The 26,520-nt window shown below is 40.8% G+C and overlaps 2 protein-coding genes across 2 annotated transcripts in view; both read left to right on the forward strand.

Annotated features, from left to right (window-relative positions):
* The window catches only part of LOC135701904 (inositol-pentakisphosphate 2-kinase-like), a 422,782-nt gene that overhangs the window by 296,570 nt on the left and 99,692 nt on the right, over positions 1–26,520 (forward strand). The window contains exon 4 of the mRNA XM_065222851.1: positions 6,039–6,056. The gene's annotated coding sequence lies outside the window, so the exon portion shown is untranslated. The remainder of the gene's footprint in view (positions 1–6,038; positions 6,057–26,520) is intronic.
* Positions 22,838–23,671, forward strand: LOC135701899 (uncharacterized). Its single transcript, XM_065222844.1, has 4 exons — positions 22,838–22,888; positions 22,955–23,119; positions 23,184–23,339; positions 23,406–23,671. Exons 1-4 carry the CDS (start codon positions 22,838–22,840, stop codon positions 23,571–23,573), a joined length of 540 nt encoding a protein of 179 aa, XP_065078916.1. The 3' UTR covers positions 23,574–23,671.

The raw sequence follows: 26,520 nt of genomic DNA on the forward strand, positions 1-26,520 counted from the left end.
GTTTTAAAAACAATAGAAAATTGTAGACTATTGAAGAAGTTATGAATTAGTTTTGATAATTTGAACTTCAGACAAATCTTGATAACTTCAGTGAAAATCCTAGAACTATATTAATCATCGCTGCGGAAGCCTAAGGAATTTCCTAAAAAATTCAGAATAACCTCGAAAACTTCACAGAAGTACAGAGATCTTCAGAAACATTTCGAGAACTTCATAAAAGTCTAGGGAAATTAAGGAAAGATCCGAGAACTTCAGGAATTTTTATGGACATTTCGGGAGCATCTCAAATAAGTTTAGTAAAGCTCCAAAAACAAAGGGAATTTCAGGGGAGTTCAGTTCCATTTGTTTCACTAAATTAGCGGGAAATTTCAAGAAGTTCCCAGATTTCCAGAGAACTTTAGAGATGTCAAGAACATTATTGAAGTTTTCACATAAGTCCAGAAGTTCACGCAAGCCTAAACATTTTTAGAACAGTTCAATTAAATTCATGGTAGTACAACAAGCTTCATAAGAACTGTAAACACTTAAGAGAAGATTCGAGAACTTCGAGAAAGATATTGAGTTGTTAATAAAGTTCTAAACAAAAAAAAACTTCATGAAAGAACAGATATTCTCAGAGCAGAGATATTCCAGAGCAGGGAAATTACATAAATTTTAAAAAAAGTTTCGAGAAATTCAGTGAATTGTGAACACTTTAGAGAAGATTCATGATCGTTAGGAAAATGGTGGAAACTTTCGGAAGTTTAGAGAAGTTAAAAAAAATACGATAAGAAGTATTGCGAGCATCAGGTTAGATTCTCAAACTACAAAAGAACTTCAAGGCAGTTTAATTAACTTAAGGAATATTTTGGAAACTTTCAAGTAGTTATCCATTCAATATTCAATGGAGATTTCTCATGAAAATTCGCTTAGAGTTTACTATCAGATTGCAGTTGATGTTTTTCTCATGGATTTTTTCCCCCAAAACTCCCGTGGAATGAGGTCCTTAGAAAATATAATGAAATTCCATGAGTCTTAAAACTGTGCAAGGAATTTGACTCCAGATTCTTGAAAATTTCTTGTAATTTTATAACTTTTCAGTTGAGAATTTATAACAATTTGTGGAAAATATGCATATTCTAGAACCAAAAAAAAAAAAATAATTTGAAGCCTCTGAATTTACAAAATGTATTTGTCACTGAAGATTAATCCATTCTACATCCAGATGTGTGAATGAAAATAACTAGAAATATTAAATGTTTTTATTTTAAAATGCATTCCTAGTAAGAACATTTTTTTTTATTAAAGAGACTTTCAGCCTTTGGGCTACAAAATGGTGAGTTGACAACCTGGAAGGAGCGGAATACCTAGCCCTGGTCCTCACAAGTTCCTACTTCACGCCTCCTCGAGTCATATGATAACAAAAGACTACCAGCTGAAACATGGACACAGCTGGTTGGCGTAGCCTGGGCAATGTTGCCAGTCCGGCAATAGCAAAGTGAAGAGGTGCGACGCGAACACTGGCGCGGTAACCATAGTACGGTCATAGAGGAAATGCTTCACCAAACCTGAGCGTCTGTTGAGGTGCGGCTCAAAACGGCGTCTGTTCTCCATGTTAGGAGCGGCTGATCACCGTCCTAGTGCCAGCGTGGGACTCTAAACAGAGCTGTGCACGATGGTCCCCCGGCGAGACAGGGGGTTGGGGCAGGCCCAACAAGCCGCCCTGAAAAAAAAAACAAAGTTGCAAATACCGAAGAAAGAAATACGGATCGGAACAATCGGCACAGACCTACGCGACGAAATAAGGACTACGATTGGAAACTCGGAACATGGAACTGCAAATCGCCCGGGTTGCGATAGGTTAATCTATGACGAACTTCAACCACGCAACTTCGAAGTCGTAGCACTGCAGGAACTTTGCTGGAAGGGAGAAAAGGTATGGAAAAGCGGGCATCGAGCGGCTACTTTCTACCAGAGGTGTGGCATCACAAACGAGCTGGGAACCGGCTTTGTAGAGCTGGGTAAGATGCGCCAACGCGTGATTGGTTGGCAGCCGATCAACGCGAGTTGAGGATTAAGGGCCGTTTCTTCAACTACAGCATCATCAACGTGCACTGCCCACACGAAGGGAGACCCGACGACGAGAGCGTTCTATGCGCAGCTGGAGCAGGTGTACGCCGGCTGTTCGCAACGGGACGTCAAAATCGTCATCGGCGACATGAACGCTCAGGTAGGACGGGAGGAAATGTATAGACCGGCAATCGGGCCAAACAGCCTGCATGCCGTATCGAACGACAACGGCCAACGATGCGTGAACTTTGCAGCCTCCCGGGGTATGGTAGTTCGAAGTACCTTTTTCCCCCGCAAGGATATCCACAAAGCCACCTGGATATCACCTGACCAACACACAGAAAACCAAATCGATCACGTTCTAATCGATGGGAAATTCTTCTCCGACATAATCAACGTCCGCACGTACCGCAGTGCGAACATAGATTCGGACCACTACCTAGTTGCAGTATGCATGCGCTCAAAACTCTCGACGGTGCATAACACACGTCGAAGTCGAACGCCACGACCCAACATTGAGCAACTACGGGACACCGGAGTTGCCCAGGAATACGCGCAGCAGCTGGAAATTGCACTACCCACGGAAGAGCAGCTTGGCGCAGCTTCTCTTGAAGATGGCTGGAGGGACATCCGTTCAGCCATAGGTAGTACTGCTTCAGCGGCACTAGGTACTGCAATCCCGGACCGAAGAAATGACTGGTTTGACGGCGAATGCAAACTGTTAGTAGAGGAGAAGAATGCAGCACGGGCGAGAATGCTGCAACACCGCACGAGATTGAATGTGGAGCGATACAGACAAGCGCGGAACAGACAAAACTCGGTTTTCCGAAGGAAGAAGCGTCAGCAGGAAGACCGAGATCGCGAGGCGATGGAAAATCTGTACCGCGTAAACGACACACGGAAGTTCTACGAGAAGCTAAATAGTTCGCGCAAAGGCTACGTGCCGCAAGCCGATATGTGCAAGGACTTGGACGGTAACCTTCTCACGAACGAGTGTGAGGTGATTGAGAGGTGGAAGCAGCACTATGACGAGCACCTCAACGGCGAAGCAGCAGAAAACGAAGGTGGCACGGCAACAGACCTTGGAGCACGCGCAGAAGACGACAGGCTACCGGCCCCTGATCTTCAAGAAGTTGAGGAGGAGATCGGTCGGCTGAAGAACAACAAAGCAACTGGTGTAGATCAACTACCAAGTGAGCTATTGAAATACGGTGGTGAAGCACTGGCTAGAGCGCTGCACTGGGTAATTGCCAAGATTTGGGAGGAGGATATATTACCGGAGGAGTGGATGGAAGGTGTCGCATGCCCAATCTACAAAAAGGGCGACAAGTTGGATTGCTGCAACTACCGCGCGATCACACTGCTGAGCGCCGCCTACAAGGTACTCTCCCAAATTCTATGCCGCCGTCTGTCACCATATGCAAGAGAGTTCGTGGGGCAATACCAGGCGGGATTCATGGGTGCCCGCGCTACCACGGACGAAGTTTTCGCGATTCGGCAGGTTCTGCAGAAATGCCGCGAATACAACGTGCCCACACATCATTTGTTCATCGATTTCAAATCCGCATACGACACAATCGATCGAGATCAGCTATGGCAGATTATGCACGAGTACGGATTTCCGGATAAACTGACGCGATTGGTCAAGGCGACGATGGATCGAGTGATGTGCGTTGTTCGAGTATCGGGGACACTCTCGAGTCCCTTTGAATCTCGAAGAGGGTTACGGCAGGGTGATGGACTTTCGTGTCTGCTGTTCAACATCGCATTAGAAGGTGTGATCAGAAGAGCTGGGATAGACACGAGTGGCATGATGTTGAGGAAGTCCATCCAGCTTCTTGGCTTCGCCGATGACATTGACATTATGGCACGGAACTTTGAGATGATGGCGGAAACGTACATCAGACTGAAGGCTGAAGCTAGACGGATTGGACTTGACATCAACGCATGAAAGACAAAATACATGAAAGCAAGAGGTTCTAGGGAAGACAATGTTAGCCTCCCACCCCGAGTTCAGATTGACGGTGACGAAATCGAGGTGGTCGATGAGTTCGTGTATTTGGGCTCACTGGTGACCGCCGAAAATGATACCAGCAGAGAAATTCAAAGACGCATTATGGCAGGGAATCGTGCCTACTTTGGACTCCGGAGGACGCTCCGGTCGAATAAAATTCGCCGCCGCACGAAGTTGACTGTCTACAAGACGCTGATTAGACTGTCTACAAGACGCTGATTAGACTGTCTACAAGACGCTGATTAGACGCTGATTTACGGCCACGAGACCTGGACTATGCTCGTGGAGGACCAACGCGCCCTTGGTGTTTTCGAACGGAAGGTGTTGCGTACCATCTACGGTGGAGTGCAGATGGATGACGGAACGTGGAGGAGGCGAATGAACCACGAATTGCACCAGCTGCTGGGAGAACCATCCATCGTCCACATTGCAAAAATTGGGCGGCTACGGTGTGCTGGGCACGTCGTTAGAATGCCGCACGACGACCCAGTGAAAATGGTTCTAGAAAGCGACTCAACAGGAACAAGAAGAAGAGGCGCGCAGCGGGCAAGGTGGATCGACCAAGTAGAAGGTGACCTGCGGACCCTTCGCAGACTACGAGGCTGGCGAACTGTGGCCATGGATCGAGTAGAGTGGAGACGACTTCTTCGGACAGCAGAGGACAACAAGGCCTTAGCCTGATTGAAGAAGAAGAAGACTTTCAGCCTTGGACTGGTTTGTCTCTAGTAAGAAAATTATTAAATTTCCTGATTAATGATAAGATTCCCTTGTGGGCGACCCCGGCGTAGTGGTTAACATCCATGCCTCTCACGCCAAAGTCACGAGTTCAAATCTCACCCCCGGAAAAGTCACGAATAACCCAAGAGTGTTAAAGTGACTATAATAAAAAACAAAAATCCCTGAGAACTTCCGGTTTTTCTGGTTTTGCCAGGTAGTTGAAGCTTGGAGGTTTAGTCATAAACTTTCTATTGAATTTTTCGCTTTAAAGGTTCCTATCGTACATATTTAAGTGTTTATGAGATTCTAATTGAATAAGTCTAATGAGAACGACTAATTTTCTAACCTTAAGTCAGTTTTTAGTCAATTCTTTTTTATAACTATAAGTCACTATTTGGTCACTTATTGCTTCAACTTGGCACTAAAATCACTATGTTTGACAGCATGGATCGCTACCAGCCCTGATGTCGGGTAAATGAGCATCCATTGGCTGTTTTTGGCTACTAAAATTTAAACGTTAATTTCACTGTATTTTCTGGCCAAAACAGGTCGCTGAATGTATTTAAACAATTCCTTAGTTGGCTTCATTCTGATTACATTTAAAAAACTTTTCAAATTAAATACACGCGCTAAAAATGCGGCTAGCGGCGCCGGTTGTGTAGTGGTAAGCGTGATTGTCTTTCACCCCAGCAGGTCTGGGTTCAATCCCAGTCGGCGCCGCCGGGATGTTCTGAGGCATAACTTCTCTGATCACACCTTCCTTCGGAAGGGAAGTAAAGCCGTTGGTTCCCGGTTCATGAGTTGATGGGTCGATAGGTAGGGTCCAGCTGTGGGAGCTGCCTCCCTGGCATCGGTAGCATTGGTGCACAGCACGCAAAACAAGATCGACGGAAAACAAATCAAAGAAAAAAAATGCGGCTCATTTCGAGCTGCCGATAATAGAACAGCTGGTTAACACGCTATTCAAATGGGAAGGTTGCCGAAGAAAAAGAGGTTGCTGACAATAGTCACACTCAGCTGAGAAGTTTGGAGCATTGTAAAAACGGTTTCAAACTGTTCTGGACAATTCTGTCGATTAGCATGAATAGTAATAGTAGAGTAGTAAGCAGCAGATATACGAACCAATGCGTCATATGTGTGCGAGGCTCTATGAAATTGCTGCTAACGTAAATTCTTCTATTTTTTCTTCAAGCCTTCATTTAATTACTGTTGATGATATCCCATCTTTAATTGATAAATTTTTCTTTTCTTCTTTCAGATGCCGTATTTGATATGGGTAAGTTACAAATTTCGCAATCACGCTGTTCCCGTCATAAAAATATCCCAGTTATTCTCCTTTTGTACGAATCAATCATACCTTTGCTGTGACTCTAAAATACTTCTCCATACGTGCAACGGATGGGTAATAATATATAAATAGTAGAACATTGTTAGCGCCTGGACGATCAGGACTAACGGCAGTGGACTGGTTTGAGCCCATAAAATTAAAACATTTGCACCAACAATTATCTGATGTGATGATTGCTGATAGTCGTCACATCTCGTTCAATCTAAATTATCCCCCGTAGCTCTCGATTTAGACGAGTTTTCCCCCATCCACCCAGCCTTCAATGTGCGCTCGATTAATTCAATTAGTTCACTCGAGTCATTAACAACATGGTGAAGCCACCGTTGTTGGTTAAATTGATGTCACATTCACTGCCTCGAGACGCGCTCACATCTTTCTTATCCAGATATTGTTCCAGTTTTGATAACTAATCCCCCTTCCACCGTCAGTCGTCATCATCGGAGTCGTCGTCGTCATCGTAATCTAGGGTATGTTTGCCTGATACGAACGGACGACTTTCTACCAGTACATTTAACAAAATGATGCAACTCATAATTTTTCTAGCTAAGCATAAATAAGACTCTATTTTCTCGTTCCACGGCAAAGTTCGAGTGGTAGGAAACGTAATTTCAAACTGTTCGAATGATGTGACGATTCTTTCGATTCAATTTTTTTTCACTAAATAAATGTGAAATATTCAGGCTTAAAATAGGACAGCATACCCTAGTTGGGGGACCTTTCGGTGCGTTTCTCTTCGTAGGCGGCAGCAACTGCAAACACGTTTTGCAAATTGACAAACAATCAAATCAACACGTTTTCTGCCTTGTGCCCCGAAGAAACGAGATCACCGATGCTCGACTCTAGCCGATGCTTCCGATCCTGCTCTGCAACAATGTTAAACGTCGTCAAGCTTTTTAGAAAATTGAAATTGAAAGGCACGATGTAAACCGGGACCGACCTAGATATCGAAGAACCTCCAACGCGTCACATGATCCTGTTTACATTTCGAATCCGATGATATCGTCTCCCGCAAAATGGTAGAGTCGCTGCATCGGCAGAGAAAATGCTTGCACATCATAATAATAAATGTAATCGATCCAGCCTTGGCACCGATAAGAGTGAACTGTGCTGCCATTCGCATCCTCGAACAACAGCAGCCAATTTCCTTGCGCGCAGGGATAGCCCTGAGAAATCTTGTCCCATGCTTGAAGCTTGTGTGCCTTACAGGCGGCATTACTTGGAACTCACATCGGAGTAGCAAGAATTTAATAGCCTGACGCAAGCCGTTAATGGATGTACATTACTTACTGCTGGGTATGTGTAGAAGTTTACCCTTTAGGAGGCGAAATTGTCAAGGAAACAAGAAGTTGTAGTCTGCAGTGCAGTACTCCACAGGATGCCAAGTGCGAAATCAAAACATGGAAATCGTAGATTTCGGTCGCTCAAGGTTGACACGTGCGTCGTTAATGGAAAGCTATTCAATCCAGTTGTTTGTTTGCTTAACTAGTGTCTTGAAATTGTCGATAATATGCTATACATATATATGGTGAATAATTCATAGATTCTAATTTTTTTTCTCAAGCTTCATTGTGTAATTTTTCATGGTGAATTCATAGGATTTTCAAACCAAGTCCAGTGAACCACAAATACAAGCTCACAGGGGTTCAAAATAAAAATACCGGAACAAGCCCGGTGCACCCTGATGACATATATTCTTCTTTCGTTTTTTTTTTCGTTGGGTTGTTTTCTGTACTGAGTACCAATGCTACCGACGCCAGGAAGGCAGCTCCCACACCTGGACCCTACCTATCGACCCATCAACTCATGCATCGGGAACCAACGGCTTTACTTCCCTTCCGAAGGCCAATTAGGGTATATTCTTCTTTCAACCTGCCTTTCCTCGATTTGACAACACAAATTCATACTCAAGATCGTGCTAAGCGTATATCAGAGAGAAAGCTGCAGAATTCTGTGATGTCAATGTTAAAATCAAAGTAACTCTAAAAACATGATAACTGGTGCGTATATTGACTGCCTCGCACCCATTGGCCACATCATAACATGTTTCTGGTGTTTCCTGGAAATGGCCCATAACATCCAGAAATGTTGCAGTTGCTCCCAAAGAAGTGTTTAAAAATGGATTTTACAAGCTCCTTTGAGATTGCGAGACTATTCACAACGTGTAAAGTTGAAGCTGCGAGTTGAATCGACGCAAAAATGATTCCGTTGCAAATCGTTTTCTTAGAAAGAGAAGGTATAGTAATGCTATCTCGTTTTTTCTTCAGCGATGGCAGACACGAAGCGACCGCTGCCAGCCGTTATGGAAGTTTCGATTGCGTTCGGGTGTAAAGCAAAAATCATGAAACTCAATCTCACCCAAGGGGTTGGTCACTCTACCCGAGCAAAGTCCAGCATCAAAATGACAGCAAATTGAAATCAAGTTTTCATATCAACATCAAACTGAAATCCTAATTTGATTTCAGTTTATGCAATTGATAAATTTCGTTTTCATTTTGCTGTACATTTGCTCTACAAAAAATATATTGTTGCGAAATCACAACATCAAATTTAGATTTCAATTTGATCTCAGACTTTGCTCGGGCACACAGTGTGCCAAAATCAAACTAGGGCACATCGGGGTGCACTCATTGACGTTGTTTGGCACCCATGGTTACAATTTTTATGATCTTCAAAGTTACTGGCAACACTGAACTTTTTCTGCGCCTGCGCAGTGTGCATGTGTCAAAATTTGTTATTGACGTTGCCACTCCTAGTCAAATTATTTTCAAAACAACCGTGAATCTCCACCAAGTCTCGCCATGGATTCTCAAAATCGTTACAACCGTGACGGCAGTCGCATCCACATTTCCTCTCATACGAAGAACAGCTGACAGCGGTATCTTGACCCAACCGAGGTTTCCGGCCATGGCAACACGAACTAGCGATGCAGCTCCCACGGCTGCGGCTGCTTCCAATGCTGCTGCTGGTCCGTCTTTTTTGACGAATTTTAGAGGAGACGGACCAGCAGAAGGAACAGCAGCAGCAGCAACTAAAGCAGCAGCAGCATTGGAATCAGCCGCAGCCGTGGGAGCTGCATCGCTAATTTGTGTAGCCGTGGTCGACGCTGGAAATCTTGGGCCGGTCACGACAAGCGGTGCTTGAGTTTTAATCGGAAAGTCAACAACCAAACAAAATCTATACCATCCGACCATTCGAACTGCTCGAATACATCCATTGCGGTGGCTGCTACATCAACCATTCCATCGTCCAACATATAATGTTGGAGGACCGTCTTGGCAAAATCTCAAATAGTTAAACAAATTTTTACTCTCGTTCCTTTTTGCACTTCCAACTAACACAATAAGAAATTATAATTACGAATCATAACATTAACTACCCAGAAAAAGGAAAATCCTTTCTTTTCTCAGAAAATAAGCTTCCGCTCTTTCAAAGCTAACGTATTTTCGGTGTTTTCGTTGCTCCACGCACCGTTCATCTTCTTGGAGGAAGAGAAGCACAGCTTCATATTGAACGGGAGTTTTGTGCATTTGTGATCATCGCGCTGTGGTTGCACTTCATGATGACGTTCACCGCCAGGGCTACGCTTGGGAACTCGACCAATCCGCAGGAGGAACTTCCCGATTTCAGCGGGAACATTCGCACTTGCGACGGGTGGCAGCCCTTGGTGGTGAATGCAGTCAGCAGCAGATCCTCGGACGGCATACGGGTGGTTTATTGAAGAAGTGGAGAATGCGATTATTGCTGGCCTGGGAAGCGATTGTTCTTGGAGGCGCTGTAGACCTTGAAGCTGATCGAATTGTCCTGCAGGGTGTACGGGTTGGTGAACTCTGACAAGTAATTCAGCTTGGAAAATTGGCTGGTCCGTTTCGGGTCAGCGGTGCGTCCTTCATCAGTCCGACGTGTGTTCTGGCCGGTGTTGGTTTCCAGTTTTCCGACGGATGATACTCGGGCGGTGAAAAATTCGGTGCAAATCCATTCCCTCCGCCGACTCCCAGAAGGGTTGGTCGACTAATGATTGACGTTCGTTGTGCGGGGTCGGCCTTCCGCCAAAGATGGAAGGATCGTGTAGCAACGGAGCTCGTCCGTTGCAGGCATCCTTGGAGGCGGATGCATCCAGTGTGTAGTCCCAACTGGAGTCCGTGTCGTTTTTGAAAACATTGAAAAACAAAACAAAAATAAAAGCTGTTAAAATACCGGGTTGCCAAACAAGGCATTATTCACAAGCAATCAAAAGTCAGTTCAATGACTTTTTGACACTGCCGGTACAACGGCGGCACACTGAGGTACACTGAGAAAAAAGTTGGCGCAAAACAAGTGTGTAGAGTGACCACCCCTTGATCTCACCACAGTTTGGTGAGATTTGCAGCTGGTGACTTTTTTTAGCTTGATATTCCGAGCTGCGATATCACAGCTTGCAATATCAATCGCAGTTTATTTATTTATTTATGTATTTATTGTAATTCATCGGACAGTAGTTGTCTTAATGAATAAAACTTAGATAATACACAAGAAAGCAACAGATAAACAGATTGCAACAATAATCACAATCTTCTCAATCGGTTTCGAAATTGATTCGATGTTTCTCCGAATTCAAATGCTTCTTCCATAGCGGAGAATGCCCGAATCATCGCAGACATTGTCTCATGCTATCCATATGCAGTCGATAGAATCTTGGTTGAAGTAAGGATGATTGCCGCAACATCCTTTCAGGAACACGGAAGTTTAATTGTGAAAGCAGTTGAGGGCAGTGCACATCGCCATTTAAAATTTTCGCTACAAATAAGGCTTGTTGAATTTTTCTTCTGTGTTCCAATGTGTCCAGTAGGCATGTAACGATGGGCGAGTGTCTAGAATAAGTTTCTTAAAGAATAGGAAGCTTCTTAAGAATATTATTATAGAATCTTCTTTTGGAAGTAATTCTAGACGCTTGCCCGTCGCTTCGCACCTCTACCTAAAATACACGGGCAGGACAGTAAATCTAAGTAGAGATGCAGTGGAGCAACTTTTCAAGGTTTATGGATCCAAATTTTAAAAATAGTGTCCTAAACATGAGTAATATACGTCTTATTTATGGATCATGCCTATATTTTAAGTGCGCAAACTTTATTTTTTTTTATGGATCACTTCTTTAGTTTAAGGTTCATTGTTGAATGTTTTATGGATCAATTGCAATATTTTTATGGGTAATTCGTACAATTTCAATGCTCATTCTTTAGAAATTTAGAGGCACATTTTTACAATTGTATTGCTAAATTTCACATAAAATATTGATAATATTAATGTTTTTTATGGCTCATCCACACTTTTTTTAGGGATTTTCTCCGATGTTTTATGGATCATTTGGATGTTTTTAATGGAACGTTTTTCAATATTTTATGGATCGTTTTATCAATTCGAAAGGTGCATACTTACGGCTGCCTTCAGTTTCCTCTTCATAATTGCCCAGTAGTTTTCAATGGGCCTGAACTGGGGACAATTGGGCGGATTGAGGGTTTTCGGAAGTAATTGGACTTCGTTGTCATTTTACCATATTTGTACTTCCCGGCTGTAGTGACAACTCACAGGATGCGGCCTAAATGTAATCATCATGTGACTGGATGAAGGGCAGAATTCACTTCTGGAGACATTCGGTTTTGTAATCCTCCGAGCTCATCATTTTCTCAGTGATGTAACAAACCCTTTTGTTACGCCCGCTCAGCCCACAAGTGACTCTAACCACACTCTGGGTCGGCTTCTTTTCGCCAAGGTTTGCGAGATTAGAGGAAAAACCACAAGACAATTAATTTACTTACTGACGGCGATTTATTTAATTTTTGCCCTAACGGTCCCTAACAGCCCTATCTCTTCCTATCTGTAACTACTTACGGTTTCTTTTTGTGTGTGGTGTCAGTGTCGGGCCCGTCGATGAACGCTCGCTGGTTGGTTCCGCAACGGATTGCACGATGTCTCCGTGCCTAGTCGTATCCTTGGTATCCTTCCTTGCCGTTCGCGCCAATCGTGCCGATTGCCCCGATTGCGCCGATCTGGCCTCCCCGATATCTGGTGATGATCGTTCGTGACAATCGTGCCGACTGCCCCGATTCCACCGTGTGCGTCGATTACGCTGATTGTACGGATCACACTGGTCTCGTTCTCTTGGGTTCTCAGGTTTCAAGTCTCGCTTCGTCCACTTATGTCAGCTTACCGTTGTTTGTATGGCAGTGACGACTCTGGCGGTTTCGTAGAACCTTTCCACCGATTTATGGAGAATAAATTCCTTCACCAACTTTTTCTTCGTGAGCTAACGTGTGGGTGCTTTTCTGGTGCTCAAGCAAGTGACCGAGCCAATATATTTGCAATCCTCAGGAACGGGCGAATAGGCCTTTTTCTGTGGTTGTTGTAGGTAGCATCCACCCATCAGGCAGTACTGCTACCAAAAATACCAGCGTTTATGGGTGTATTGTGGGTGTGTCGTGTTGTTGAGGCTGCGTACAAAACCTTCACAGTGTGTTGTGTTTTTTTTTTTAATTTAGTCGTTAGCCGTCTTTTGCCTCCTAGATTAATTTAGTATGATACTTAGTTTAATTTATTTATTTGCACGAATTTTATTATTTATATAGCTTTTATATTTATTATTTAAGTTTGAATTAAGTCCCTATCTAGCTAGCTAAGGTTTTATTTGTGATTTTTCCTCTATACACATATATAAATCCCCATTTGTGGTAAGAATACTATGGACTGAGTGAACGAATGTAGTGACCTGTCACAGTGACAAAAACCTCTGTCTTCTGGCCGCAGCTGCAAATTCCCTGTCAGATCATATATGTGCGTGCGAGTTTATCCGCAAAAAAATTTGAATCTGCCAGGGAAACCTAGTAAAATTTTGGTCCTGGAAGCTGTCTGAAGTCGGTCTTTAAATAGATTTCATTATCCATAAGTATGCACCCACCGGACTTGGTCAGCAGGTTGTCAAACAGCTTTCAAGCATGGGTTCTTAGGTACGGTATTCTGCTTGGGTGACCGATTTGGTTGCCTACTGCATGTAAGCCTTCGCGGTAGCGAATTCACCGCACTGTACTACGGGCGGCATCATACTTTTTACTCAAATCGCGATCGGACATACCTGGGTTGCTTCACTACAATGATGATGGACCTCACGACCTTTCCATGGAGCTGACTGTTGGCAGTTCCACTTCAGACTTCCGATTCGTCGTTAAGGTTTCCCTATACTTTTTCCAGGTGACTGTGCACGATTTTTTTTCCATCCTCCTCTTGGATGGTGACTGTTTTCAAAACAAGAACGTTTTATGAACTGAAAAAATACACTCTAATTGGTATTACTGTTGTCAACAAATATACGTCAAAAGCTTCCGAAAACGTCCAATAGAAGCGCTGTAATAAGCAAAAGAGTTCGACAGTGAGCATGCAATAGGGCGTATACGCGATGATCGATTCTCTTCATCAATTTTCTCTTTGCATTGCTACAGCTCAGCGAAACAATTTTCTAGAATTTGTTCAACGCAGAGTTGTAAATAACAGGTTGTATTGGCTATCAAAAGCAACAGCAAACGCATCGAGAAACGTTAAGTCTAGCGAGTTATTAACAAAAGAGAAAATCAACGAGGAGAATCGATCATCACGTTTACGCCCTTATGCATGCTCACTGTCGAGTTTGTTTCATTTCTAAGTTGACCATGGTTTAGGGCTTATCATCATTATCATAAGTTCAAATCTAACCGATATAAGTCAAGAATCACCCAAGAGTGTTAAAGTGGCTTTAATGAAAAAGGATAAATATCCGAAATTCAGGCATTTTGGAATATTAGGTTATCCATAGGTATCGTGGGGCTTGACGATGGTTTACCCATTCTATCATTAAGTCGAATCATCGAATTTGTTGAGTCTGGAGAACTTCAAGGACAGATATCTGCTATGATTTGGATAATCCAACAATGGTATTGTTAAACACAATTGATAATTTTAAATGATGTTATGAACTGATACTTAAAAGTAGAAATCTAACAAGATTTCGATTAACCTGTTAAATATCTCCAAGAAAATTTTGTTACTGATACATATTTTGTTAATACATCTTTGTATCCCATAAAATGTTGGATTATAGCACTTAAAGATAGCCGGCGCCGATGGTGCAGTGGTAAGCGTGAAGACTTTCTCACCCCAATGGGTCTGGGTTAAATCCCAGCCGAGGTCGGTGGGATTTTTCTGACGCATAAAAATCTCTGGTCACGTCTTCCTTCGGAAGGGAAGTAAAGTCGTTGGTCCCGGTCCATGTGTGATGAATGGGTATGATATCCTACGCAGGTGTAGAAGCTGCCTTCCTGCACATTCGATTGCCGTCAATAGATGGCAATCGATGTCCGTCGGTGATTGGCACTAGATTGCGGAACAGAGACCTACGGTAAATAAAGGAATGAAGAGAACTTAAAGATCTAAAGTCCAAGAAGATTTGAAGAACTTTTAAAACTGCGTTTCTCCTGTTCAAGGTTATGCAAATCTCATCTCAAGTTTTTCCTACAAAACAGACGTATTGTAGAGCATTTCTGCAGAAAATATAGGAGAAATGGATCTAATGTTGGCCTATATATCTAAGATTGGGCCCATCGCTAAAAATCTGCTATTTATCCATTTTATCTAGATGAACGTGTCATAGGGACGGTACTAATGAATATTTTTGTCGCTATTGAAAATTTAGTCGATTTCTGAATTTATGTATGGGCCCAAATTAGGGGCATTTAGGCCGATATTACATCCATTTCCCCAATATGATTATCTATAAATTGTTATTTTTAAACGCCTTTTTTGTTTAAGGCAGAGGTGAGTTTTGGGTTGTTTTTTTTTTAATAATCGGGAAAAATCGAGGAATTGAATAATTGGATTTGAATGGACACCCTGCATGGTTATTTTCGAGGCTACACAATAAAACTGTATTAGTTTTCGAGCAAACTGCTTTTGAAAAAAAAAAATCTAATCGAACCATATTTGACGAAGTAACATCACTACATACATACGATTCAATCAATTTGGTTGATAATATGTTTTAATTTGTGATAATTTGCAAATCAAGCCATTTTAACACCAATTCAATTAGGATGATCGCAACACCATTTTAAATTCAAATGAATTTTGAAATCATAAGGTACCATCCATAAATGACGTAGCATATTTTTGATCAATTTTAGCCCCCCCCCCCCCCCTTTAGCGTGTTTTTGTTTTTTAGGGTTGATTAACCGGTTTTACCGAAACCAGTTTTACCGGTATTATCGTGCTATTTTACAATACCGAAATACCGGTTTTTGCACGATAAAAAACCGGTAAATTCGGTATTTTTGTCGGATTTTTCAAGCATTTTTGATTGTTTGTTACAAACTGACATTGACAAATGACTTTGAAGTATTCTTCAAGACGCATCGCGAACTACTTTGATAAAGCATTCGTTTGAAATTCGATGATTTACGACGCCCTTTATACTGTACGTCCCACATAAGTAGACTCCGAAAGAGCATTTTCGGTTTCGGGAAACTTTGTCAGTAAGATTCGTTCTCGTTTGGGAGATAGTACGATAAACGCTCTTTGCTTTCTTCAATTTTACTTAAACAAACAAGCCTAGCTTTGAAAATCGCATTTCTAACTGAATAATTAACCAATAAACATTCTTTCTTAAATTTATGCAGTTTTTTGTAGTTCTACCTTATACCGGTATTGAATTTTTCAATACCGGAAAACCGGTTTTAGAAATAAGCCTCCGGTAGTGCCAACCCTAATTGGCCCGCGATTCACCGATGGGTCTAGACACTCCGTCGCTCCGTTCCTCTTACTAAAAAAGAGGACAGAACAGTAAAGCTGAGTAGCTACGCACTAAAGAAGCGTTTCTCAAAGATTTAAGGAGCATCTTATCGTTACCAAAACCATTTTCTCCATGCAAGGATAGAGCAGTAGTTCCGTGCGTCATCATCCCTTCATCAGATGTTGGCTTTCGATTGCTGCTTTAGTATGTGCTGAAAGTTCAAACAAATAAATCACGATTTGTACAGCCGTAACACCATGCTACCAAATCACCCACGGCAATGACGAAACTTGACCGGACTGCCTTCCCCTACGGCAGCCATAATATGTAACAGAAGCACTGCTCTGACGTGCATAGTTCAATCTTAAGGTTACGCTCGGAACTCAATCAGTGTGAGCTTCGTTCGAACTTTGCCATGAAAGACGACTGGCATATAATATGAACCCGAACTGAAGGAAAGCAACTTTTGACATATTGGAATAACGTGTCTACGGCGACGCAATGGCGATCAATTTTTCGTGCCGTTTTTTGACAGAACTGAATAGACAAAATCTATGCTTCATTACGTTTTTACTCACGTCGACCGGGTCCTAAATGTTGAAACCTCGGCAACTGGATCGACTTCGCGAAGGTGTGTGCCATGATGACCAATTACCGACACAGTCTCGGGGGTTTATTGAACTTGCAGAACGTGTTCCAGCGATGGATTCGATTATTGCGTTTGGCTGTTTTTGTTTGTTTTGAGGCTCCTTAAGTGGGCTGCTTGCGCATGGTGCATTGCGCTACCCGTTAGTGGCACTATATATTTTTGGTACTTTCAACATACTTTTCAATTTTAATGTATGATAATTAACTTTAATCAAGTTCTTTTTCAAAAAGTACTGATAGCTTGGACTTTAATCTTTCATTTGGTATGTTGAATTCAGAAAACCACATTAAGATTAAAAAAATATAGCTAACCAAAGTTGGCAATACAAAAAAACATAAAATGTTGAATAACTCACTTAGCAGTCATTTCCGACCCTATGTTTCATGGGGATTTTTTCATAACTTTAGAAGCCCTATCTACCCTGAAAATATGTAAAACCCGGAACCAAACACCCTGTATATATCTACCGTTATTCAGTGCACTCTGCTGACCACGTAATCGGCCCGGTGTCATACGCAGTTTTATGATAAAGAAAATTGGTAGGTTATATATTTGATATTATCTATAGAACATGCCGTGTTCAATTGAATCATTTAGAATTTTGAACCAATTCGTTATCTTGGATTTCAGAATGACGGAAGACATTGATTTTTAACTTTTATTTGTTAAGTCCATTACGTAGATACGGAAGGTATACTTCCAATAGGGTCCAACATATTGCGTGATTTCAGAAGCGCATTCGTTGTCCGATCACTTTCAATCTTGTTTTCTTACCAGTTAATTCTTTGGGAATTTTCGGAGCCATTTTTGTGAATTTGTTTCGATCTGATTTAAACTTTGAATGAATGTGTCTAAGACACTGATGGTCCTATATCAATAACTAAGAGGAAGAGGAGACAATTGCCTTCAGACCAGGGTTACTTCCACTCACTTGCTATAAAAAAATGTTTTTCGGAATTATGTAATCATGAAATATTAATTAAGTTACAAGAAGAGGTCATGAAGTATGTGTTTGACACATGGAATCTGTCAATATTGCTTTCAGTGCGTCACAATCAGCGATTTTACGACTCGTGAGCGCTCACTCTGAGTGAACGCTCACGAATCATAAGATCGCTGATTGTGACGCGCTCAAAGCGAAATTGACAGGTTTTATGAGTCAAACACATACTTTACACCCTCTTTCTATTACTTACAAGTGCAACACAGCATTATAACATCTAATGATTGCATAACTCCGAAAAATATTTTTTTATAGCAAGTGAGTGGAAGCAACCCTGCTTCAGACTTAGAAAAAAACATGTAAATTTAGGTGCTCTGAGAGTGACATATACGAGTGTCAATTTTGAGATAAATTTGAGTCATAACAGACGCGAAATATAGCTCAATCAAACGTACTTTTGGTCGAGCAACGAACTTTTCGGTCTTGGAGCACTTAATATTACATGACATGTTTGTTTACGTCTCATCTTTTATGTCAAAGACGGATTCCGTTACGTGTAAAATTAGTTACTTCTAAGTGTGTTCTTACTCTTTTATTTCTATCTCTATCTCAATCTATATCTATCTCTATCTCTATCTTACGCACTTCAAATCGACCAATCACGAGCTGGTTCACGTTTGACCGAAAAGTGGTTCGTTTTCGCCTCCGTATAGATCAGTGCACGGTCCCTAACCTCACTTTTTGCTCCCTATCATTTTGCTTCTGAGTAAAAGAGATAGCAACGAATGGGAGCCAAAACAAACCACCCAAAACTGTCAAAACTTACGGGTGAGAGAAGAGTGCGGCAAATCTTCGTGAACTGATCAATTGTCTCCTCTTGTCTTACACTGTACCAAAACATCATGCTCTGTTCGAAAGAAACCTCAAACCATTCGAATCGAAACATCGAAATTGCGTTTTCGAATGATAGCTGCAACCGGACGACGATTGTTTTGTAATCAGATGATGCTCCTCTCGAATACAGGATGAACATTGATACGAGAAGCGAATGGACCTCAGTTGAAATACGTAATGCTCTCTGTAGAATGATTGTCATCCCAAATTGAAATGCATATTGTACTGATTCAGCCCCATAACGCAAATCCTCCAACACGATGATGTGTAAAGCGTAGGAACCGAAGATTGCCAGTTTCCTCTACCAACAAAAAATGTGTTGTATCCATGATGGAATGGCTGTTCCTGGCTATTCAATATGGAAATATAAACAAGCGAACTATAAACCCAATTTTAAGCATTTGCAAGGCATACTATTATTAAACTGATATCCTCTATGCACTGTATGTTGTACAGCCAATTTTCAAATAATTATCATCCTTTATTTAGAGGACAGTCATATGGATGCTCGGTAGCTGATGACGAATTCAACCATAAGACAATCATCCAAAATTCGAAAGCATATTGCTAAAGGGCTCGACCAATGCAATAATTATTCGAAGTATTGCGGATGTTTTCGTTCAGTGTAGATCAATAACCAGTGTTTGACAGAAGCGAGGGGGAAGACAGTGAGAAATTAAGAGCAATCCAGAGTAACTCTGAGGAACTATTTTGCTATCTGATGAACGATTTTACTATCTCGATTGTTTTGACAGCGCAGTCCAAGCAACGTTAGTTTTTTTAAGCCGGTGATCTATGCCGTAAAATACGCTCAATTCATCGGAGAACCTATTAGCAAAACAAACATCACGCAATAACGTAGCTATTTTTTATTTTTTTTTTTATCAAGATTTTTTTATTGTTTTTTTGTCGCTGGTTTTTATGATGTTTCCAAAATACATGTTATAAGACCAGTATTTAGTTGTATAAGCTCCGCGTCTTGCGCTTTTTAGGTTATATAAATGTATTAAATGATGTATATTAAAGTATTAGTGATTCTTTGCGTTAGTCATTACAAAGTATTTTCAACTTCTTAATGACAAGCCGTGTTGCTTGGGTACGATCCGGACCCTAGAGCTCCGCGTTTTTTTTTAAACATTAGGAACTGTGATGATAGAAAGAATTTGGGGTTGTGACATAAACATGAACCTGGATGTCCATAGGACCTTCCTCCGGAAGATCCGAAACATCCGTAAAAGTTGTCAATCCACGAAACTGATCCTGCAGCTCCGCAGTTTTTGAAAAACACTAAGAACTGAGATGATAGAATGAATTTGGGGTCGTTACATAAACATGGACCTTGATGGCCATGAGACCGTCCTCTGGAAGATCCGGAACAACCGTGAAAGTGGAAAATTCACGAAACTGATCGTAGAGCTCCGTGGTTTTCTTGAAAACGTTATGAACTGTGATATAAGAATGAATTTGGGATCGTGACATAAACATGGACCCAGAGGCCCATCGAACCGTCTTCCGGAAAATTCAAAAAATCCATAAAAGTGGTCAATGTATGGAACTGATCCTAGAGCTCCACGGTTTTTTTTTCGAAAACACTTGGAACTGACATATATAAATTAATTTGCGGTCGTGACATAAACATGTATCTAGAAGGCCATGGGACCGTCACGACCCCAAATATTCTTTTATATCACAGTTCCTAATGTTTTCACAGCTCTAGGATCAAGCTCATGGATTGACCACTTTTACGGTTGTTCCGGATTTTTCGAAGACCGTTCCGTTGTCTCCAGGATCAATATATAGGAACCATGACTGTATTCTGGCTAATTGTGAACATGTGTGCCCAATTATCTAAATTACAGATCTTGCGCCACTTGCAAAACCCTACAAACACACCTTTCAAAAAAACGTGTAACAACTCTTTTCGCTTTTTAAAAAAGTAGACGACTCTATTTTCAATCCTATCAATCAAAATCATCTACAAACCCTAGGAATTCTAAAGGTACCACAATTTTTGAAATTCATTAATAAATGGCTAAGTTATGCCATTACAAACTTGCCGTTACACGTTTTTCGGAGGCTTCGTAGTCGGCGTAAAGTTTTTTACCCACCGTATTCGGAGTGTTAAAAAGCTTTGCTCCTCTCTTCGCCTCTGGAACAGATGGAAAAGGACCACATTTCACCAGCGTATTCAGAGATGCCAGATTTACAGACATGTCTGTGAAATCCCGGATTTTTTTTTTGTTACAGACATTTACAGTTACATTTAGTTTTTTGAGAGATATTTTCATGCTGTTTAGTTTTTTACAGATATTTACAGACTTTTGTTATCAAGGGAAAATTTTAAAATTTTGTTATCTTTTTATTAATAACTTTTAACGTATACAGCGTAAATGGATGCATTCCTAACTCCAATTAGGTTCAATTCGTTAAAAGCAGGTCGTTTTTGCCCGACATGACTTTTACTGATATTTAAAATTTCGCATCTTTTTCATGACCACCACAAAATTGCTGCTAATTTTATACATTTCTGAAATTCACAGACATTTCTGAAATTCACAGACATTTTCCGCAGACTTCTGAAAAAAATCTGGCATCTCTGAGCGTATTACCATAGAGGTAACTCTAAGACTAGAAGTTCCCGAAATAACGTGCTCAACTTTTTGGCTCAGCTCTGGTACTCTCTTCGGTCCCAAGCAATCGATTCACCCCTCGAAACATAGGAAAAACCAATAACCCCTCATTTTATCTGTCAAACTTTCATAGCGAATCAAAACAAACATTGCGTAGTACTAGAATTTCGACTAGAATAGGGTACGTTAATCGTTTGCTTGGGACCAAAAGGCTACTAAAGTGGTGAGCCAATTTAAAATCGTTAGTTTCGCATTGATTGTTGGTATTACATCCAGCAGCTGTCGAAAACCAATAATGAAGGGTCCTTTTCATGCACACGAAGGCCGCCATTACCGAGTGTGGAAAGCTAAATACCTCATTCCGTCCCCTATAAACTAGTGTTTGAAAACGTTAACATCAATTCAATTCCATCAAAATGCTGAATTTTATGAGTCTCTTGAAGTGAAAATCAGTTTGCCAGTGTCAAACTAAATATCACTGACATGAATATCACAGCAGCTCTGCTGATATTCTCTGCTTGGTCGCTAATATCTCTAAGTTGCTTTGCTTTGTCGCTACTTCGATGGAATACACATTCAGTCAATAGACATTTGACAGTGTTCCATTCTATAAACTCTCATAGGTTTGGTTATGGGTGTGCATTAATTTTAAATTAGTTGGAGCTGGAAAATCACTGCAGCCTTTCAATACCTTCACCTGTGATGCTGCCCCCCCCCCCCCCCCCCCCAATGCGAGGTCTCTGGACGGTCAATTTTGACTTATAATCTATTGTTCTTGAATCTTGAAACACTAATTCTGATGATAATGAGAAATAAAATAATAATTTTGAAAGGTGTATCTTATATCGAGTGACGCTATATCGAGGGTACGTTATATCGAGGGTATGTTATATCGAACTTCACTGTACATTTGGAAACATAGACTTTCTAAAATCAATGAAAAGTCGGTGCTCTACGATATCTGTTGATGAATTTTGCACCATATCAGAATTATTTTTGAAAGTCTCGAATTGATTGAAAACATTTTTTCAATCGTTTCGATTGAAGATAATGCGAAAATAGCAATCAAACGCACACTCCTCTACCTAGCTCATACATTGATGGATGAGGGGATTTGAGGTATTTCTTTTTTTAGTGTATATTTTTTCTACGTTTTAAAATCACTTCTCTCCACAACTCGGTATCTTACAATCATCAGTACAATCCATAGTTTTCAAGATACATTTTTTCTATTTTTTTGCTCATGGAAGAACATATGCCATTTTAAAAAATGACGCTTGTGCCAAACAGGTCAAAAACATAGCCAAAGTTTCATTTAAGTCGGAAAAACTTAAATCTGGTCACCTAACTATTTCGCATGGAACTTCCCTAATGCATCTAGTATAATTGTTGATAATGATTTCTGCAATAACTTTGCTGGAGAAGAGGCTCTCTATATTTTCAAAAAAGGGATGAGGCCTCTTTAAGGCCTGATCCATAAAGTCGTGTCAAACAATCTCGGAGGAACATGGTTCGATACCCGATCCATTCGTGGACCTTTCCCGATCTTCTCTAGACACATAGTGCCAAGTTCCAGTTAGTACGTAACATCCATAATACCGAAACTAGTCTGTATAATTATAATTGCAATGAACCGGAGGGGGGTACCGATGTCATCCGTGCACAATTACCATTTGTCACGAAACTTTTCTCGAAACATGTACCGGATGTTTCATGTCGTGCTCGCCCAGCGCCAACAACTCTGATTTAAATTGATAGCAGTCGAATACCCATTGCCATGATCACTGGCCTGTCAGATTCTTCCGAAACATGAATCCATCCGTTGCACTTTTGGTGTTGAGTTCGATTCAAATTTCCCGGGTAAGCTTTTGAGTTGAGTTGTAGTGAACGGTTTCGGATTGATGGCAATTCCTAATCAATCCACAGGCGGTTGTGACAATCAACTTCGACGGGGAGTTCAACAGCTGCGACAATGGGATGGATTCGATCAGTTGGGACATTTCGAAATTCGATATTCTGATGATGGACAACGAGAACATCACGCTGGATGGAAAGTTTTCGCTAATCAAAGATTTCGCCAGTCCAACGAGCGTGAGTTTTAATCGGTTTGTTAATTGTTTCGAAAACGAAGGAAAGTGCCTAAACTGACTTTCAGGTGAAAGTCGTCCTGGAACGAAACTCCAAGGGAATGTGGCTTCCAACGATAACCCGTCTGATACCGAACTTTTGCGATGTCATCGATCGTCCCCATGAAATGTGGAGCTCTACGGTGGCCTACTTCAGTCAGCGTCAGTGTCCATTTTTGGCCGGGGTAGGTGATCGGGTCGGTTTGTCGTGGAAAGAATAGATTTTTAATCTCTACTAACGTTTAAAACAGCACGAGGAAACATTCGACAAAGCAAACATCGGGAATATGGCCACGAATATGAAACTTCCTTCCCAAATGATGGGCGAATGGCGGCTGATTCTGGAGATCGGAACCATGCGGGAGGCAAAGATCGAAAAGGAATGCCTCAAGGCCAATTTCGTGCTGGAAGATGCCTAGTGGCAGTAGTGTATTTTAAAGGATGCTGTGCTTTGAATACAAAATTATACTTTCCCAATAAAATTTATTCCTGAGATAGTGTGCTAGGTTATTTGTGATTAGAGCGTAACATTCTATATAGATCAAGCTGAATGCGTGAGCGCCGCACCATTCAAATCGTTCTCCTATCCACACCGTTTGTGTCTCACGATCAAGAATAATTAATTAATATCTTTTGATGAATTTTTTGTTGCAACGAATTGTAAAACATAGCTTGTCGTCGTTCGAAACTGATTAGCTGTAGATGTCATTCACGAGATTAGTTTGCAATCAAATTCATAAAAGCACATTTCCAAAGGTTTGAAAGTCGTGTTATGTACACCTGGAACTTGCAGTATTTGTTATAAGCGTTCACCGCTGCTGGCTGACTTGCGAGAGATAACTTAATATCACTCGATGACACGGGGGAATGAACGTGCGGACTGCGTAACTGGATGAGTGACTCCGCGTCACGTTCTAGATGCAAGTTGTTGCATTCCATTTAAGTAATCTCACATATTCCTCGCCGGACTTCATGGTAGTTGGGCAGAAGGCGTCGGAGAGTGAAGCCTCTTCTGTAGTGCATCAGTTTGACCTCGTTCACCACCTCAGTCAGCTATTCAATCGTTTGGAAGCTGTCCATATAGGACAAAAAATCGAAAGACAAAAGGTTGAAGGAAAATAGGTAGAATGGACAAACCATCGAAGGGTCGAAAGGTCGAATGGACAATTTTGGGCGAAATGGTTTAGCGACAAAAGGTTGAAAGAAATACAAAACGTCGAATGGACTAAAGGTTGAAAGGGACAAAAGGTCGAATAAAAAAAAAACAAAATGTCGAAAGGACAAAAGGTAGAGGGGACAAATGGTCGAATGGAAATAGGTCGAAAGAATAAAAAAATCGGATCATTGCCATGTTGAATATCTAAAACAAAAAGAAGCTATGACAAAAAGTCAAAAGACAATAATGTAGAAGGACAGAAGGTCGATAAGACAAAATGTCGAATTAAACATAGATAGACAAAAGGTTGAATGAACAAATGGTCGAAGAACAAAGGGTTGAATGGACAAAAGATTGAAGGGACAAAAGGTCGGATGGACTAAAGGTCGAATTGAACTTAGAGGGACAAAAGGTCAAATCTTGAAAAGCTCAAATGGACAAAAGGTCGAATTGGACAAACTGGTTCTTTAAAATTTGATTTTTATTGATTTGGCTGCAATGTTCAATGATGTAATAAAAACTGCTATCTATTCAATATACCCTTCTTAGAAAGTTTGATTATGAGCATTATTTGAGATAGTGTAAGTGTGCCAGGTATGATATTAGTGCTGCAGACTTTTGGCCTTTGGTTTTGAGCTAGTTACAAATTTGAAATAAATATTCATTCTTTTATTTGCATAGATATATGACAAAATCTAAGTACTAGCCTTGCATTGAATTAATGTTGGTGAAGAATGAATACAATTGAAATTTTAGATAGGGCCCATTAGAAAACCACTAGGGCCAAAATCTGACACACTTAAGCTACTGTGTCCAAAAGATGCATTTAAAACTTCGAGTTTTATAAATGCACACTTAAGACGATGGGAAACTTGTGGGTTTAAGGATCTGAAAAATTGATGAAAAATCAAAATCTCATATTTTTATTAAATTGTTACTTATTTTATACATGTTCAGTTCTTTCGAAAAATTTCGAAAAACAAAGATGAGATTTTAGAATCTCATATTTTTCAGAGGCTTTTTTTTTCTTTTAAACGTGAGTTGTGCTTCAAGGTACAAAATATCAAATTTACTCTTCATTAAATTACACTCATTCTTTAAAAAAAAAAAATCAGTTTTGGGATTTCAACCTATTGTCCTTTAACCATTTTGACCTTTTGACCTTTGGTCATTTTGACCTTTAGTCCATTTGACCCTTAGTCCTTTTGACATTCAGTCCTTTTGACCGTTAGTCCTTTTAATCTTTAGTCATTTTTACGTTTAGTCCTTTTGACCATTTTTCTTTCTTCAACCTTTGTCTTTCCACCTTTTGTCACAGATTCGGTCGAAATTGACAAAAATTGTAATGGAAAAATTGTCGTATGCAAAAAAGGTCTACACACATAGATTTTTTGCCGAGATGGGCACCAACGAGCAGCTTGGCATTCTATTTTGCTGGATCTCATTGAAAAATTTCCCGAGATTCAGTTAACAAACGGGAATTTTGTCGAGATCTCGGCTAACAAACATAAATTTTGTTGACATCTCAGTAAAAATAAATGCCGAGCCTGCTCGGTGGTGCCAAAATCGAAAAAAAAAAAAAAAATTGAGTGTGTAAAAAAATGAAAGGTCGAATGGAAAAAACGTCGAATAGACAAATGATCGAATAACATTTAGGAACAAAAGGTCGTAATGGACAGATAATCGAAATGGTGAAAAACGATCAACAAAATTAAAAGAATAAAAGATTGTAAAGGCAATATGCTGAGTAAATTAAGTAATTCAAACTCAGGTTTTGAGTAATCCAATTGAAATGGTCGAAAGTTATTTTTTTTACTCTTTGAGTTTCACTGACAACTTCTTCTAAACATGAGCAGTTCTTTCATTTTTATTATAGTCACTTTAACACTTTTGGGTCATTCGTGACTTGTCCGAGGGTGAGATTTGACTTTGGCGTGAGAGTTATGGATGCTAACCACTACGCCGGGGTCGCCCCACGAGCAGTTCTTTGGAAGAATACAGCAATAGAACACTCCAACTGAACATACTTGAGAGTTTTTTTTCTCTCTGTTCGAGTTAACTCCTTCTTTAAAACATGATAAAAGCTGCTGAACACAGGGAAGAGAGTGGAAGCAATCCTGGTTAACAGTTCTAGCTGAAAATTATCGAAAATTGTTTCTAGAATAATTGACCCCTTTATAAAAAAAGAAAATTTAATTTGAACACCCATA

The sequence above is a fragment of the Ochlerotatus camptorhynchus genome, unplaced genomic scaffold (assembly GCF_037179485.1).
Source record: "Ochlerotatus camptorhynchus isolate MF236.1 unplaced genomic scaffold, CSIRO-AGI_Acam_v1.1 ptg000179l, whole genome shotgun sequence".
Lineage (NCBI taxonomy): Eukaryota > Metazoa > Arthropoda > Insecta > Diptera > Culicidae > Ochlerotatus > Ochlerotatus camptorhynchus.

Bases quoted from the DNA above. Each gene is read 5' to 3' on its own strand.
- LOC135701899 (XM_065222844.1), top strand. From the start codon at position 22,838: ATGAATCCATCCGTTGCACTTTTGGTGTTGAGTTCGATTCAAATTTCC. The intron at 23,120-23,183 runs GTGAGTTTTAAT...ACTGACTTTCAG, and splicing joins ATTTCGCCAGTCCAACGAGC to GTGAAAGTCGTCCTGGAACG. The intron at 23,340-23,405 runs GTAGGTGATCGG...CGTTTAAAACAG, and splicing joins AGTGTCCATTTTTGGCCGGG to CACGAGGAAACATTCGACAA.